Consider the following 17,962-nt stretch of genomic DNA (forward strand, 5'->3'; position numbering starts at 1 on the left):
AGAATGAGTAAATGTATCCACAATGCTTTATCCATATCACAGAACATGGTACAGCTGACCACACTGAGAACCTTGCCAAATAATATTGCCATGGCACCTCCAAAAAAGAGCAAACACTGGCTCGTGTTTTAAGTTCTGTCTTGTTGGCTTTGTAGTCAATTAACTAAAGTGCTGTTGCTGATACAATGCAATATGAGCATTGGATCCGACTCACTGTCTGCATTCAGAAATGCGATGTGGACTTTTGGAAGTTCTTGTTTTATAACCAGACAGACCTTGAGGCACAGCGATGGTGGAATGGTTCCAAAGAGAATGAGCCAGCTTTGTGCTTTTGCAGATGTGGGCATCGAGGCTCAGAGTGGATAAGTACCGTGGCCAAGGTCACAAAAGTGAGAATTCAGTGCCTCTCAAAGCGTGGTCCTACCTACAGCATCAGCATCGTCTGGGAACTTGCTAGAGTTCTCTGGCTCTACCCAGACCTCCTGAATCTGGTGGTGGGGGGGGGCGCACAGGAACTTGTGTCTTAACAAGCTTCCAGGTGATTCCGATGCAGCAAATGTTTGAAAACCACAGGTCTAGTCAGGCCTCTTGCTGCCAGATCACACCTCTTTCCTATGTGCTGTGTAACCCAAAGGGAGAAATTAAGGACGCTCTGATCCAGGGAGAGTGGGGCTTAGGGCCTGACTCAGTTGGATATTTGGGGCAGAATAGCTGAGCCTAGGGGCCTGCTTCTGATCCTAACTGCTTCCCTGGTCTCCACAGGCCAGCTTCCCATCTCTCTTCAGTTTGGTGGGTACCAGGCCTGGGCTGCCCACTCGTCTTTGTCCCGGGGCTTTAGCCAGTATCAGAATCCTTTTCCCTGTGACTTGATGTATATGTTGAAGCTTTTAGTGATAGGCAGAGACTTGATTCAAGACTCGGCCCATCTCAAGGATTCCCAGGTAAGTTCCATGTGTTGTTGAAGGCAAGAATGAAAATGAATTGTGAGCATTAAGATGGGTCTCGATATTTTACAGTTTAGTTAAAGTTGTATTTGAAGTTCTTACCTAATGTCCTTGGAAACCTAAGAGTTAATAGGAGTTCAGAAGGTGACGGGGCAATATTCTGAGAGCCTGTACTAACTTGTGTTAGAAAGCTCTCAGTTCTTGCTCCTGGTATTAGATCACTTGGTCTTTAAAAGCAGATGGAGTCTCATGATAGATCAAATCCAAGCGCAGGACATCAAATCTTGTGTTAAGAGTTCACTGTGACTTATGCTGGTCCTTTGTCAGGTGAAGGTGGTTCCCGAGGCAGCAGCCACTCGGGCTGGTGGCCCTTAATCTTCAGGTGCTTCACTTGGGCTGGTCCTGGGGCTGCTCTGCGCAGGTGGGCACCTACATGATGCTAGTTGATGATCCGATTATACAGGAACTCCAGGCCTGGTGAAGAAACTCCCAGAAGGAAGGCAAGGACAAAGTAACTTTTCTTTAAATCTTTCTCAAAAATAACTTTTTGTTATTTTTGTAACAAAAATAACTTTCGTAACTTTTCTTTATATCTTTTCTTTAAATCTTTCTCAAAGATACTTCCAACGTAACAGAGCCAAGATACCTACTGCCTGAGCTGTGGTGATTTAGGAGCAGGGCTTTGGCTCTTTCAGACCAAGACAAAATGAGGTCAGCTCACACTTAAATAATATATTCTGCTTGGTTGCATGGGCCCATAGTGCTGAGATGTTTGCTGAATGAATGCTTAGGGGTAAAAGCTTGAACGACCAGAAAAAAAACAGGATGTGAGTAACACTTGAAGGTTTTATCCTGACTCGATTTTGCACTGGTTTTTCTACTTGGATGATCTAGGCAGACTTTGAAACTCATTTTCCTGATTTCCTGATCTCAGCCACAAAGATTCTGATTCTCTGAGTATGGGCTGGGAGTCAGGAATCCACATTTTTAACAAGCTTCCAGGCTGATTCAGAAGCAGGAGGAAGTAACCCAAACTGTAAAAAAAACATTCTTTTTAGAAGGCAAGACACTTCAGTATTCTTTTTTAAAACTCTGCTTTACTGGTTGTCTTTTAATTTTATTTATGGATTATTTTTAGCTGGAGATTTTTTTAAATTTAGAAATATGTGTCAATACTTTTCTTTATGGTTTTGCAATCTCTTGTTATGGTGCCCTCCCCACCCTAACTGTTTAAAAATATCCACCCATATTTTCTCCTAATACTAATATATAATATAATTATATGTGAGCATATTATTAAAACAAATACTATTAGTTTATTTTTTTAAAGTCTTTAACATGTCAGATGTTATTTTGCTATGAGGTGCAAACATTGTGCCCTATAAAATTTCTACTTTTAGATGTTTGATGTTTTTTTAGACAACATTTTGGAAAATGTTCCATGCACATCTAAAAAGAAGTTATATTTTTCCTTGGAGTATGTAATTCTTTGTAACATTTAAAATAAAACTTGGGAATATATTGTTTTGAATCTATATATCCCCATTTGTTTTCTGCATATCTGTCCAACTCTGGGCGAAAGGAGAATTCTAAAAATCTCCCAACCTGATTGTGTTTAATTTTTTTTTTTTCTTATCTGTCTGTCCGTTTTGACCCTATGTTTTTGCATCTTTGTAGTGAAAACGGTATTTTAATAAACACAGGGTATCTTAACAGTTTTGAGCCGTGGCCTGTAAGGCTAGATTCCCTGGTTAAAGACTACCCCGTAATTTCCTCTCTGTAAGATCTTGAGCGTGTTTTTTTTACCTTTCTGCGCTTGAAGTTTTCATCTGTAGAAAGAGGTTATGGTCACATCTACTTCCTAGGACTGCTGGGAGGTGTAAATGAGATAATATGGCAGCACCCAATGCGTGACACATAGAAAGTGCTCTGAAAACATTAGCAATCGTTTTTTTTTTTAAACATCTTTATTGAAGTATAATCATTTTTATCAGTGGTTCAGTTTATATATTTTTAAGACATCTGAAGACCAGCATAATGGTTCTGCTATAGACAGGCCATAGTACATGACATTTTTCTGATATATTTGAGGTTGAACTTGTATTGCATGCCTGGATATTTTTAATAATGGCTTGAGTTATGTGACAGAGTATATTTATCCCTGAGTTGGTGATGTGCCTTAGGTTCCTCTGACAGTTTAGTACTTTCTGGAGTGTGTTGGAGTCTCTCACTTAGTGCTTTTGGTGGGTGGTGGTGGCAGTTGTGGAAGTCTCTGATGACAGGTTGAATAGTAGGGAGCTGAGAGATGCAAGCAGGCCTCTCTGCATTTCTCTCGCCATCGCCCCAATTTCATGTGTTGAGAGGATTCCAGACTTTAACACTTGGCTGGGATCCAGGTTGCCTGCAGGTGCTGTGCCTTGGAACCTTGTTGTGAGGTTTTGGTGCCTGGATCCATCGTCTGTCCTCTCCAGGAAGTTTGGTTATCATGAGAGAAATTCTGGAAGATCTATCCTTCTTTCTCAAGCCAGAAACTCTAAGGGTTTTGAGTGTGAACCCTTCTGAGGTCAGGAGACCACAGTGACCAAGGTGTCCTAGGCCCACCTGGAGAGGCAGAGACACCCTCTTACATGAGACAGGCAGCTCCACGGAAGTAACTCTGGGGAGAACTTTGATACATTCATTTCTGAAGATGAGAGAGAGTGTTCAATCAATGATCGGCAGCTGATAGTCCTTTTGAAGACTTCAGGTAAACTTAGGTAAATACACCCACAATTTGAAATCCTCCTTCCCTTCACAAGTGAGTATGCTTTGCTTTGCTGATTTTCCTTGAGTTTTTATTTTCTATAAGCAATAGGTTGGAAGTTTTAGAAATGTGGTGATACTAGATCTCAGAAATGGTGCTATTTCGGGTGGTTGTGGGCAAGAGGGAATTGGAAGGCAGGTAAAACCTGGAAAAATGGGTGTGTAGTGCCTGCACCGGGCAAGGCCTCCCTGGTACTGTGGGGAGAGGAGGACGCCCAAGGCCAGGAGGACGCCCAAGGCCGGCAGGACCAAGCCGCTGCCATTTTGGTGTGTTGCTGGGATTCTGGAAGAGTTAGGCAGTCAGTCACCCAACCCAGAGAAGGGTCTTTAGCTGAAGAACAAAGGTCACTGTTGTCATGGTCAGGACAAAGCACAGGTGGCCTCCAGCAGGACCTTCTCAGAAGACAGAGGGCCTGGCATATGCAGATTTCTCAGAAATTATGAATCAGTGAAGGAGTTTGAGGCGGTGAAGAAGGCTGGCATCTTTCAGAGTGCAAAGTGATTTTGGAATGTAAAGAATTTCTTTGGGTTGAGTTCCATGGAAGTTTGTCACTGAGCTGTGTTCCTGAACTATGAAGTGTGAATATTTGGGCTAAAGAATAGCTTCTCTTTTTTTTAAAAATATCTTTATTGGAGTATAATCGCTTTACAATGGTGTGTTAGTTTCTGCTTTATAACAAAGTGAATCAGCTATACATATACATATATCCCCATATCTCCTCCCTCTTGCATCTCCCTCCCACCCTCCCTATCCCACCCCTCTAGGTGGTCACAAAGCACCGAGCTGATCTCCCTGTGCCATGTGGCTGCTTCCCACTAGCTATCTATTTTACATTTGGTAGTGTATATATGTCCATGCCACTCTCTCACTTTGTCCCCGCTTACCCTTCCCCCTACCTGTGTCCTCAAGTCCATTCTCTAGTAGGTCGGCATCTTTATTCCTGTCCTACCCCTAGGTTCTTCAGCACCATCTTTTTTTTAGATTCCATATATATGTGTTAGCATATGGTATTTGTTTTTCTCTTTCTGACTTACTTCACTCTGTATGAGAGTCTCTAGGTCCATCCACCTCACTACAAATAACTCAATTTTGTTTCTTTTTATGGCTGAGTAATATTCCATTGTATATATGTGCCACATCTTCTTTATCCATTCATCTCTGTCGGTGTACACTTAGGTTGCTTCCATGTCCTGGCTATTGTAAACAGAGCTGCAGTGAACATTGTGGTACATGACTCTTTTTGAATTATGGTTTTCTCAGGGTATATGCCCAGTAGTGGGATTGCTGGGTCATATGGTAGTTCTGTTTTTAGTTTTTTAAGGAACCTCCATACTGTTCTCCATAGTGGCTGTATCAGTTTACGTTCCCACCAAGAATAGCTTCTCTTGATAAATAGTTAATAAATACTGTGGGGGCGGGGGGGGGGGGAAGAAGAAAGAAAATAGAGGGCCTGGGAAGGTGAGGCAGATCCCAACAGGAAAGACGCCTGCGTGAGCTGGGGGCTTGGTCTGCTTTCGCGTGTGGAGGGTGGTGGACGGGGCCTCGTGCCTGGCGTGGAGCGAGCGGCGGAGCCCCACGGAGAATGGGAGGGGTCCTGACCCCCTCCTGGAAGTAGTACCGTGGGTATAAAAGGTGTCTGCTCAGGCATCACGGGCCTGGCCATCACCTCCCTTCTCAAGCCCTTTCCTCTTGCTTTAATTTTGACTTTTAAGTTTAGATGAAATGATTTAGCTTTTTGTCAGCAGCAGCCTGTCTGGCAAAGTTCCTGTTCGAAAGATTTTTTTTTCACTGCATTTTTTTCCTCTTTGTAACCCTCTTGTAGTTTGCTTGTACCTTCTGCTTCTTGGCATTAATGAACTGGTTCCCCCATGTTCCTCCCCCCCATCCCCCCAATCCTTTCCCTTTATTTTTCTGCTCCTGACTGGATGCTAATGGCCATTGGTGTGCTCCACCTTCTCAAAGTAAATATGTCTGGTTTTCAACTTCTAGATCCTGAAGTTGAACCTTCATGAAACTATGTCAGGCGGGTGGGGGTGGGAATTAAAAGGCTACAGGTGTTGACAAATGACCCTCAGCGATGCAAGGCTTGGAGAGCAGTGATGGGTAAGGGCAGCTACTTCGTGTGTAGGCCTGCTCAAGTGAGCGTGAATGTGTATGCGCGTGTGAGTGCGTGTGCGTGCAGGTGTGTCTGCGTCTGTGCACGTGCTCACGTGTTGTTTTCGAAGCAGTGGCCTGTCCTCAGCCCTTCTGAGGCAGGCCTGCCACTCGCCGCGGGTCCCAGCTTTGGGACGGGGCGAGGCTGCCACCCCGAAGCTGACCTGATCGGGACTGATGGCTCTTTTCATGGGTTGGTTTGATGTCTCCCCTCTTTCTCTCTCAGCACCCTCTTTGGTCTGTTAACGTAGTCCATAATATATGTTCCCTCCGTATACAGTTAAGTTCACCTGCACATTGGTCAAGTTGCAAACTAAAGCTCGAGATGCTAATTAGAAAAGAACCCATTAGGAATTAGGTTCGTCTTATTCATTTCTCCAGAGGGAAAAACCTTAAAGAATGTTTCAGGATTTTATCTGGCGTTTGCACCTCATTTAATGAAACCTCATCCAGAAATACGGTTAACTTTTCCATTTAGAATGAAAGCTATGAGTTTCAGATACAGCAGCAAGCTTCAAACAGCAGTGCCTGACAGAGCCCTGACCCTGCGGGAAACCAAATGTAATTTCTTACCTCCCAGGGGGTGTGACCCACAGGCAATGCCCTTCTTAGTGCCAGCTGCATGTGGCAGAATCTAAATCAACTTTCAAAGACCATCCTGAAAGAACACTTCATGTTTAGTCTGTTGTAATTTTTAATCAGATATTCTCCTTTCACTCCCTTCCAAATAGGATCGAATTTTTAACTGTCTTTAGGAAAGGAGTAAATTATTGATGACCTTGCTTAGTGCACATGATTCAAACCTGTGCATTTGCATTAAAGCTATTTTAGGAAGCAGTGGAAATAAGTTTTTTTTCTGCCTGAGGCAGGGGGTTAGAATTAAGATGTCATTTTGAAATAGGTAATGTGAAAAATCATTAACGTGTTCCCGTATTCTGCATAATGTGACCTCAACTGGTTATTCCGTCATCCTTATTGAAAAAACCCCCCAGTATTCAGTTCATTTCTTGGTACCAGCTTCTTAACCACGTCCTTTGCGAATATATGGTTGGTCTGAGCAGGATGCGTTTGTGAAGCCGCTTCTGGGAGCGGGGAAGGCTGATGGGGGCCCAGTTGATGAGTGGGCAGAGCAGAAAGAGGAGAGGTGTTCAGCCCTTTCTCCATTCCAGCCAACGGCACAGGGTGGATGGGGGGCAGGCAGGGGAGTTGAGAGCAACTTGCTCTTGCCTTTTCCTTGAAGCCTGTTCAGGTTATGCGCTACCTTTCCTGCTTCCTGCTGTGTAAAGGAGGCATGTTTATTTATGGAGGGGGGACACTGCTGCTCTGCCAGAGCGGTTTGGGGGGGTGCAGGGGCGGCTGGAGACACAGAATGCTGTAGTCGGAGCCGAGGTTCCTTCCCTACACTTGTACGGACTATTGCTCTTCATGCTGTGATTTGCCAGGAGCCGTGTCTGCACAGCTGCAGTCACCATGACATTAAGTTAAGTATAGGTCACGTGGAAAACATTTGCTCTTTTTTTAAATAGATCTTTATTGGAGTATAATTGCTTCACAATACTGTGTTAGTTTCTGTTGCACAACAAAGTGAATCAGCCATATGCATACACATGTCCCCATATCCCCTCCCTCTTGAAGCTCCCTCCCACCCTCCCTATCCCACCCCTCTAGGTCATCACAGAGCACTGAACTGATCTCCCTGTGCTATGCGGCTGCTTCCCACCAGCCAACTATTTTACATTCGGTAGTGTGCATATGTCAGTTGCTACTCTCACTTCGCCCCAGCTTTGCCCTCCCACCCCATGTCCTCAAGTCCGTTTTCTATGTCTACCTCTTTATTTCTGCCCTACAACTAGGTTCATCAGTACCACTTTTTTTTTTTTTTTTTTAGATTCCATATATATGTGTTAGCATACAGTATTTGTTTTTCTCTTTCTGACTTACTTCACTCTGTATGACAGAGTCTAGGTCCATCCACCTCACTACATATAACTCAATTTCGTGAGAACGTTTACTCTTTTTTTTTTTTTAAACTTTTTTATTTATTTATCTATTTATTTTATTTTTGGCTGCGTTGGGTCCTCGTTGCTGTGCGCGGGCTTTCTCTAGTTGTGGCGAGTGGGGGCTACTCTTCTTTGTGGTGCGCGGGCTTCTCATTGTGGTGGCTTCTCTTGTTGCAGAGCACGGGCTCTAGGCGCATGGGCTTCAGTAGTTGTGGCACGTGGGCTCAGTAGTTGTGGCTCGCGGGCTCTAGAGCGCAGGCTCAGTAGTTGTGGTGCGCAGGCTCAGTAGTTGTGGTGCACAGGCTTAGTTGCTCCGCGGCATGTGGGATCTTCCCGGACCAGGGCTTGAACCCGTGTCCCCTGCATTGGCAGGCGGATTCTTAACCACTGCACCACCAGGGAAGCCCAGAACATTTACTCTTAAAGAGAAGGGCAGGGTCAGCATTTGAATAATGTGACCACTGGTGGCTCAGAAATCACCCCAGCTCTTCTCTCGTTGACGGAATTTGGTCTTCACATCACAGAAAGGAGGAGAGGAGCACACTTCAAGTAGAAGGACGTGAAAATAGACATTTAAAAAAGATTTTTTGTGAATTTGTCAGGCCGGCTTCTTTAACTGATTTTAGTGGCCTAATAAGCAGAAGCTTCTTTCTCATCCATGTAGAAATGAGGTGACTCTCTTCCAGGTGGTAATTCGGGGATCCAGGCTGCTTCCCTCTTATGTCTTTGCCACACCCGTTGTGGATCCCGAGTTGCCTTGCAGGGTGTCTCCATTCCAGTCTGTGTGTGTGTGTGTGTGTGTGCGCGCGCGCGCGTGCGTGCACGTGTGCATGCGTCTCTCTGTCTGTCTGTATGTTACAGGCCTGGCTTGCATTTCTTCTGCTCACATTCTGTTGGCTACAGCTCAGTCAAATGGCCACACGTCCTTACGAGGAAAGCTGGGAAATGTATTCGGCTTGTGTCTCCTGGAAATGGAGGGCAGGGATTTGGTGATGAGCTGTTAGTTTAGGCCAGTGCTTCTCAAATTTGAGCTGCATCAGAATCACCTGGAAGCTTCCTGGCCGCCCCACACCCCCACCCGTTTCTGATTCAGCAGGTCTTGGGTGGGGCCCAAGAATTTACATTTCAAACAAGCTCCCAGGTGATGTTGATACTGCCGGGCGAGGAACAGCACTTTGAATAGTCCTGGTCCAGGAGTACATTTTTGTGTCTTGATTTATCCATGCTAATCGTGGATACCAGAAGTATATCCTTATTATTGTGACTCGAGAGATAGGGAAGGAGAGGGGTAAAAAAGATAAATAGCCTTGGCCAGGACATTTGGAATGTTACAAATAATTAATGTTTCTTAGAGGAATTGGAGTTTTGGAGGGTTGAGACCTGGGTCGTCAGGTGTGCCTGCTCTGCAGGATGGGGATGAGGTGGGACCTCTGTGGCCAGGCAAAGGTGCTTTCAGCTCGGCTAGCTCTGTTGGAATGGGAAGCTTTGGAGAATAAAGTATCTAAGTGGGTACAGGAGAGGTGACGCGGAGCAAGTGACAAGGGGGGACTTGCGTGAGACTCGAAGGAGAGTTTGTGAGTGCTGGACTGAACCAGGTGTGGATTTGGACACAGACAAGTGGGGACTTAGATTTTGAGTCTTAGTGCCTGTAAAATGGGGAATAATGATGGCTGTCTGTTGGTTACTATGAGAATCAATTAGGTCGGAAGTTTGTAAACTTTCTTGGTTCGTGGTGCTTAGAGGTTAAAAAAAATCCTACAGTTTCATTTATTATGAAAGCAGTCAGCTTTTTTTTATTATTATTAAAGCAGTCAGCTCCAAACAACTTCATGTACATTGATGTCCTAACAACTCAGTGGCCGTTTGAAAAAATAATAAACATAAATGTTTATGTTTCTACGTTATGAGTATGTTTCTACATTAAATAACTGCAATTACTTGTTGATGGACTGTGTGTGCCTGCGGATTCTGCACAGCTTCTCTCTCAAACCTTGGGATCTTGTTGGCATTGCTGCCCTCTTCCTATTCCCTGTCGATGTTTCCTTGTTAACCCAGCAACTGCTGAAAAGCCAGTTTTGCAAAGATACTATGTCTTTGAAAGGAATGCAGTGCAACTAGTATCGAAACTGTGAAAGCTGCCTGAGTTGTTTGTATGCTTCATATCTGACCGATGTTGAGCATCACTCTGTATCCCTCAAAAGTGTGACATATTTTCCAATGCCTCTGCAAGTTCACAGTGGTGACCCAGCTGCTTTGGTGCACGGATTGAAAAGGGTGGAATTCGGTAGTTTTTTCCCTTTCATTCATTCATTGAATAAATATTAACTGAGTATCAGCGAGGTGTCAGGCACTGTCCGCCTCCGAACAGCGTAGAGTCTGGGGGGAACCAGACACTGAATGGGATAATCCTGCAAATGTAGACTCCCGATGAGGCCAGGGCCATGAGGGGTGAGTTCAAAGTGAGAGCTTGTGGGAGGAAGATTTGACCTGGTCAGGAGACGCTTTCTCAAGTTGGTGGCACCTGAGTTGTTCCTGAAGTTACCGTGCAGTAAACAGGGGAGGGAACCATGTTCTAGCCACAGGGGTGGCAAGTATATCTCAAGCTGATGAAGAACTTGCTTCCTCCCACCCGCCAATTGCGCCGTGGTTGATTTGAGACTGGTATTGTGGCTTGTGTGCGCCATGTGTGTCAGACAATGTCTGGACTTTCTTTAACGAGACAAACCCACTGACCGTGCAGTTGGATGCTGATGCGAAGCCCAATTGTGGCAGGAGTTTCGATGTCATGGATTGGTAACAATCTGTAGACCATCACTTCGAGTAACTGCTCCAGGTGGGGGAAACAGCATGAGCAAAGTGGTAGAAGGCAGCTGAGTGAGCCAGCATGGGTGGAGCAGAAAGTGAGAGGCTGGGAGAGTCAGCAGGGGCTGTGGTGAGCCTCTGGGTCCCAGGGGGCATGTGGGTCTCACATGAAGACAACTTGTCCTGGTGGAGAAGGGGAAGTTGTCTTGATTGCTTCCTGGTGATAGATGGTGACTATAAACAGGCCAGGTACTCGGCTACCAAGATTTGTTTGAGTGATTTAGGCAACTAGCAGTTTCCCTGTTTTCACCCTGAATGTAGACTCCAGTGGCATTACAGCCTCCCAGAGCTGAGGGAATTCTTGTCCCTTTGTGTGAAGAGTGATCCATGGAAGGGCCCGCTGGAGGGTGCCCAGGGGGCTGTGTGAGCACCTCCAGTTCCTGGATTGACCAGCTCTGGAGCTCAGGCCCCATACAGTGCCCAGGCTGTTGGCTGGAGCCTGGCCCAGCTTGCTGCTTCTGGGGTGTGAATTTCAGCTGTTCCTGTGAAGTCACATGGAGCCTGTTACCAGAGTCTGTGTCCCAGTGCTTCCCTCTTCTTTACCATTCTGAGGCTTACGTATGAATGGGCATTGCACCGAGTCCAGAATGGGCCTGGCCCTTGCCCCAGGGGCCATGACAAGTTCTGCTTTGACTTAAGAATTGGGTGCTCTCTCCCTACACATGGATGACTTGTGTGGGGCCTGGCAGGGACGTTTAGCTTCCAGCATCCTGGATTGGGAGCCTTGATGTCAATTTAAGGATCATGTTCTTTTTCTTCTTTGCTTGGAGAGAAAACTGATGCACTGTGGTTTCTCCACACAGGTACTTTGTGCTGGATTTTGAGGCTGGTATCCTGCAGTATTTTGTGAACGAGCAAAGCAAACACCAGAAGCCTCGAGGGGCCCTGTCCCTGTCCGGCGCCATCGTGTCCCTGAGTGACGAAGCGCCCCATATGCTAGTCGTGTACTCTGCCAACGGGGAGATGTACAAACTGAGAGGTACGTTCTTCTCCCGGGAACTTTTCAGACGGGCCTCCTGGGTTCACAGTTACCATGGTGATGGCTCTCTTGTTTTTTTGATTTTAAAAAAAAAATCACCTTTAACAATTTGCCGGGTTTGCGGACTCTGGTGACAGATGCTGCTTTTCCTACCCCTGGGGTGGGGAGAGGAGCTGACATGAGGAAGTGTTTGTCCTAATTAACTGAGCAATTAAGGACGAAGGAAAGGTGAGTGATCGCAAACCTGGCTGAGCCTTAGGACTTGGGCAGATTTTTCATATTAGCTCAGTATATATTTTCTTGGACCGTATACCGTGAATCTTTCCTCCAGTGCCCGTGGGGCTGTGATCTGAGGACAAGTCAAGCCTTTTAAGGGTCATGGTGTCCTCTGCTCAAAGTTTCTCTAGAACCAGCTCTTAGTAAAGGCCCCTTCACTTGTACTTTATTTAACCCATTGTGGCCCTAGAGCCTGGTGAAAAGCCAACTGGTGTTATGTCCTGTAGTCCACTTGCTCCCCTTCTCTTTGCTTCTTGAAAGCTGAGGTCTGCTAAGCATTCTCGTCAGGTCTCGGGGGAGCCCAGCATTTGGCCGGAACTGTAGGTCTTGTCGCCCCCGAGGCATATCCACCTCGCAGGTTTTCTGACGGGCCAGACTTGTCTGCAGCGATGTGATTTGATCGCTAGATCATTCTACCAGCATTCCGTCATGGGCACATTGCCGGAAAAATTGTCAGTCTTTTTCTAACAAAATAACAAAACCAAACCCCAAATGCACATGTTTGCACGCGTGTGCATGTACACACACACCAGAGTCAGTGTTATTAAGGTCTGAGGAAAGTAGTGTGTATTAAGTGTTCGGGGGTGGTAATTCTGCCTCTTATATCACATTTTTCTTTGCCCAAGGAAGGGCCACGTGCAAAGAAGAGGCCCCTCGTTATCTCTCCTTGACGCCAGGGGCTGACAGTGGTGGGTCAGCCTCCGCAAAGCCAGACTGAGGGCCTCGATTCCCCAGCTCAGAGCTCAGTGTTTGCTGACCTTCCTCCAAGCTTTGCTACCCAGAGGTGGGCTAAGCTGAGATTCCTTTATGTTTTATTTTTCGGCCACGCTGTGCAGCTTGTGGGATCTTAGTTCCCCAACCAGGGATTGAACCTGGGCCTCTGGCTTTGGAAGTGCAGAGTCCTAACCACTGGACCACCAGGGAATTTCCTGAGGTTCTTTTATTATCAATATACAAGTCATATCTCAGGATCTATAAAACAATCCACAAACCTATGATATAAAAATGTCTATAGTTGAAGAAAGTTTTTTGTTTTTTGGGCACTGTGAGAAGTTTCATGTTCTCTTTGGAGATTCATACAGTGTGTGTCCCAGATTTATATGGTCCTTGGTTTCTCTTTGCTCTTTATTGCTTAATAAATTGTCAGAGCAGAAACAACAGCAGGTGAAAAACTTAATGCCCCACCGCCGCCTGTGGTTTCATTTTCTTTTTTATTGAATTTTTGAACTTTATTTATTTTTTTATACAGCAGGTTCTTATTAGTTATCCATTTTGTACATATTAGTGTGTACATGTCAGTCCCAATCGCCCAATTCATCACACCACCCCCACGCCCCCCTGCCGCTTTCCCCCCTTGGTGTCTATACGTTTGTTCTCTACACCTGTGTCTCTATTTCTGCCTTGCAAACCAGTTCACCTGTACCATTGTTCTGGGTTCCACATATATGCGTTAATATACGGTATTTGTTTTTCTCTTTCTGACTTACTTCACTCTATATGACAGTCTCTACAAATGACCCAATTTCGTTCCTTTTTGTGGCTGAGTAATATTCCATTGTATATATGTACCACATCTTCGTTATGCATTCGTCTGTCGATGGGCATTCAGGTTGCTTCCATGACCTGGCTGTTGTAAATAGTGCTGCATTGAACATTGGGGTGCATGTGTCTTTTTGAATTATGGTTTTCTCAGGGTATATGCCCAGTAGTGGGATTGCTGGATCATATGGTAATTCTATTTTTAGTTTTTTAAGGAACCTCCATACTGTGTTCCATAGTGGCTGTATCAATTTACATTCCCACCAACAGTGCAAGAGGGTTCCCTTTTCTCCACACCCTCTCCAGCATTTGTTGTTTGTAGATTTTCTGATGATGCCCATTCTAACTGGTGTGAGGTAATACCTCACTGTAGTTTTGATTTGCGTTTCTCTAATAATTAGTGATGTTGAGCAGCTTTTCATGTGCTTCTTGGCCATCTGTATGTCTTCTTTGGAGAAATGTCTATTTAGGTCTTCTGCCCATTTTTTGATTGGGTTGTTTGTTTTTTAAATATTGAGCTGCATGAGCTGTTTATATATTTTGGAGATTAATCCGTTGTCCGTTGATTTGTTTGCAAATATTTTCTCCCATTCTGAGGGTTGTCTTTTCGTCTTGTTTATGGTTTCCTTTGCTGTGCAAAAGCTTTTAAGTTTCCTTAGGTCCCATTTGCTTATTTTTGTTTTTATTTCCATTACTCTAGGAGGTGAATCAAAATGATCTTGCTGTGATTTATGTCAAAGAGTGTTCTTCCTATGTTTTCCTCTAAGAGTTTTATAGTGTCCAGTCTTATATTTAGGTCTCTAATCCATTTTGAGTTTATTTTTGTGTATGGTGTTAGGGAGTGTTCTAATTTCATTCTTTTACATGTAGCTGTCCAGTATTCCTAGCACCACTTATTGAAGAGAATGTCTTTTCTCCATTGTATACCCTTGCCTCCTTTGTCATAGATTAGTTGACCATAGGTGCATGGGTTTATCTCTGGGCTTTCTATCCTGTTCCGTTGATCTATATTTCTGTTTTTGTGCCAGTACCATATTGTCTTGATTACTGTAGCTTTGTAGTATAGTCTGAAGTCAGGGAGTCTGATGCCTCCAGCTCCGTTTTTTTCGCTCAAGACCGCTTTGGCTATTCGGGGTCTTCTGTGTCTCCATACAAATTTTAAGATTTTTGTGTTCTAGTTCTGTAAAAAATGCCATTGGTAGTTTGATAGGGATTGCATTGAATCTGTAGATTGCTTTGGGTAGTATAGTCATTTTCACAGTATTGATTCTTCCAATCCAAGAACATGGTATATCTCTCCATCTGTTGGTATCATCTTTAATTTCTTTCATCAGTGTCTTATAGTTTTCTGCATACAGGTCTTTTGTCTCCCTAGGTAGGTTTATTCGTAGGTGTTTTATTCTTTTTGTTGCTATGGTAAATGGGAGTGTTTCCTTAATTTCTCTTTCAGATTTTTCATCATTAGCATATAGGAATGCAAGAGATTTCTGTGCATTAATTTTGTATCCTGCAACTTTACCAACTTCATCGATTAGCTCTAGTAGTTTTCTGGTGGCATCTTTAGGATTCTCTATGTATAGTATCATGTCATCTGCAAACAGTGACAGTTTTACTTCCTCTTTTCCAACTTGTATTCCTTTTATTTCTTTTTCTTCTCTGATTGCCATGGCTAGGACTTCCAAAACTATGTGGAATAAGAGTGGCTAGAGTGGACATCCTTGTCTTCTTCCTGATCTTAGAGGAAATGCTTTCAGTTTTTCACCATTGAGAATGATGTTTGCTGTGGGTTTGTCATATATGCCCTTTATTATGCTGAGGTAGGTTCCCTCTATGCCCACTTTCTGGAGAGTTTTTATCATAAATGGGTGTTGAATTTTGTCAAAAGCTTTTTCTGCATCTATCGAGATGATCATATGGTTTTTCTTCTTCAAGTTGTTAATATGGTGTATCACATTGATTGATTCGCATATATTGAAGAATCCTTGCATCCCTGGGATAAAACCCACTTGATCATGGTGTATAATCCTTTTAATGTGTTGTTGGATTCTTTTTGCTAGTATTTTGTTGAGGATTTTTGCATCTATATTCATGAGTGATATTGGTCTGTAATTTTCTTTTTTTGTAGTATCTTTGTCTGGTTTTGGTATCAGGGTGATGGTGGCCTCATAGAATGAGTTTGGGAGTGTTCCTTCCTCTGCAATTTTCTGGAAGAGTTTGAGAAGGATGGGTGTTAGCTCTTCTCTAAATGTTTGATAGAATTCACCTGTGAAGCCATCTGGTCCTGGGCTTTTGTTTGTTGGAAGATTTTTAATCAGTTTGAATTTCATTACTTGTGATTGGTCTGTTCATATTTTCTATTTCTTCCTGGTTCAGTCTTGGAAGGTTATACCTTTCTAAGAATTTGTCCATTTCTTCCAGGTTGTCCATTTTATTGGCATAGAGTTGCTTGTAGCAGTCTCTTAGGATGCTTTGTATTTCTGCAGTGTCTGTTGTAACTTCTCCTTTTTCATTTCTAATTTTATTGATTTGAGTCCTCTCCCTCTTTTTCTTGATGAGTCTGGCTAATGGTGTATCAATTTTGTTTATCTTCTCAAAGAACCAGCTTTTAGTTTTATTGATCTTTGCTATTGTTTTCTTTGTTTCTATTTCACTTATTTCTGCTCTGATCTTTATGATTTCTTTCCTTCTACTAACTTTGGGTTTTGTTTGTTCTTCTTTCTCTAGTTCGTTTAGGTGTAAGGTTAGTTTGTTCATTTGAGATTTTTCTTGTTTCTTGAGGTAGGCTTGTATTGCTATAAACCCGCCTGTGATTTCTAAAATGACACGAACCCGTACAAAAGAACAGCCCAACCAATTAACCATTTGAGCCATCTCATTTTGCCTTTTAGTTGTTTTTCTCTGGGTTATTAAACCCGAAGTTTTTTTTTTAAAGGGTTGTTTTAATAGCAAACATAAAAGTTTTATTATCTGCATGAACTAATCGCAAGGGCTAAATTTAGCTTAAACTTACCCACTACAGCAAAGGCAGGACACATTTCTGCCTCTTTCTGGCTGGTCCTTCGTCCATCCCAAAGAATCTGGGCATTGGTTTTCTCATTTTACATCTCGCTACATGTAGAGATGAATCTTGATATTAATAGATGCATCGCTTTGGGAATGTTTTTGGTGCAGAGCCTTTGGGTACTGCTGCAAACCAGCAATTCTTCATGTTCCTAAGGAAAATGGCTCTAGGTTCTGCAGAATCCTTTTATTCTTTGGAAGTAGGGTTCACCTAGTCTTACACTGGTCTGCACTTCCAGATTTCTTCACCAGAAGTTCAAGCTGAAGTTGGGTTTTATTGACAGATGACAGGCTCATTTTTGTAAACGATACAAATTTCTAGGGGAATCATTTTGTTTTCTGCATGGTTTATGCAGTAAACATTTATGCAGTAAATATTCTGTTAAAATATTTATGCAGTGAGTTATGCAATTAAATTAACTTGGATTTTATTAGAACCTGTTATGTATCCATGATCTTTCAAGAAAATAATTTTATATATTTGAGAGATGGGGGTGTAGATGGAAGATTGTGACTATGCAAGTGACTGGTACTGTAATATCACTTTGGGGGACATTTGAGCGTCTGTAAGTCAACATTTTGTACCTTGTTCTGTTCAGTCATAGTAAGAACCCTTGAGAACACATATTAAAATGGTAATTCAACTGAACGCTAATTTTGTAAAGGCTGATAACTCCAGATTACAACTCCGATAGATAACAAAGGGGCCTCAAACACTGTACTTTGATCCTCCTTTTAGCCACACGTGGTAGAGGCATTAAAAATAATCATGTTTTCTCTTCCCTGCTGCTTTTTAAAGAAGTAGAAATGACTTTTTCAGAAGAGTTTAAAAAATTGGCCAAATTGTTCTCATAACAGACATTTCAGAATAAGTTAAGTTTTTAACGTGGTTTAAGAGGGAATTTGTTTGTCACTTCTTCAGGGAAACCTTCATTAAGCATCTGTCATAGGACTATATTAGGTGCCCCCACTGTGTACTAACAGTAAAGCAAAGTGTTTTAACAAAGCATATTTGCAGCCACTTAGATAATGCCCCACCGAAAAGGAAATTCCACCTCTAACCCCCTTCTAATGGCAAGAAACTTACTTTATTCAGTTTTGTTCTGTTTGAAGTTTCTGAGTTGGTATTTATAAGTTGAAAAGAGAGATTTAAAAAAATGCGTTAGGGGCAAAAAAAAATGCTACAATGAGGATGAACCTGAAAAACATTAAGTAAAAGAAGGCAGCCACATACTGCATGGGAGCATTCACATGGAATGTCTAGAATAGGCAAATCTATGAGACAGAAAGCAGATTAGTGGTTGCCTAGGGATGGGAAAGGGGGTGGGGAGAGAGAAATGGGAAG

The 17,962-nt window shown here is 43.3% G+C and overlaps 1 protein-coding gene and 1 non-coding gene across 4 annotated transcripts in view; one reads left to right on the forward strand and one right to left on the reverse strand.

Annotated features, from left to right (window-relative positions):
* Nucleotides 1-17,962, forward strand: part of OSBPL10 (oxysterol binding protein like 10) — a 375,172-nt gene that overhangs the window by 163,163 nt on the left and 194,047 nt on the right. For all 3 annotated transcript variants that reach the window (XM_068558344.1, XM_068558342.1, XM_068558343.1), the window contains exon 2: nucleotides 11,567-11,742. In XM_068558344.1, coding sequence (XP_068414445.1) covers nucleotides 11,697-11,742 — 46 coding nt within the window. In that variant the 5' untranslated portion in view covers nucleotides 11,567-11,696. The remainder of the gene's footprint in view (nucleotides 1-11,566; nucleotides 11,743-17,962) is intronic.
* Nucleotides 12,870-12,942, reverse strand: TRNAW-CCA (transfer RNA tryptophan (anticodon CCA)). Its single transcript has one exon. It is a non-coding gene; the product is annotated as a tRNA-Trp (tRNA).

This window comes from Eschrichtius robustus, chromosome 12, assembly GCF_028021215.1.
Source record: "Eschrichtius robustus isolate mEscRob2 chromosome 12, mEscRob2.pri, whole genome shotgun sequence".
NCBI lineage: Eukaryota > Metazoa > Chordata > Mammalia > Artiodactyla > Eschrichtiidae > Eschrichtius > Eschrichtius robustus.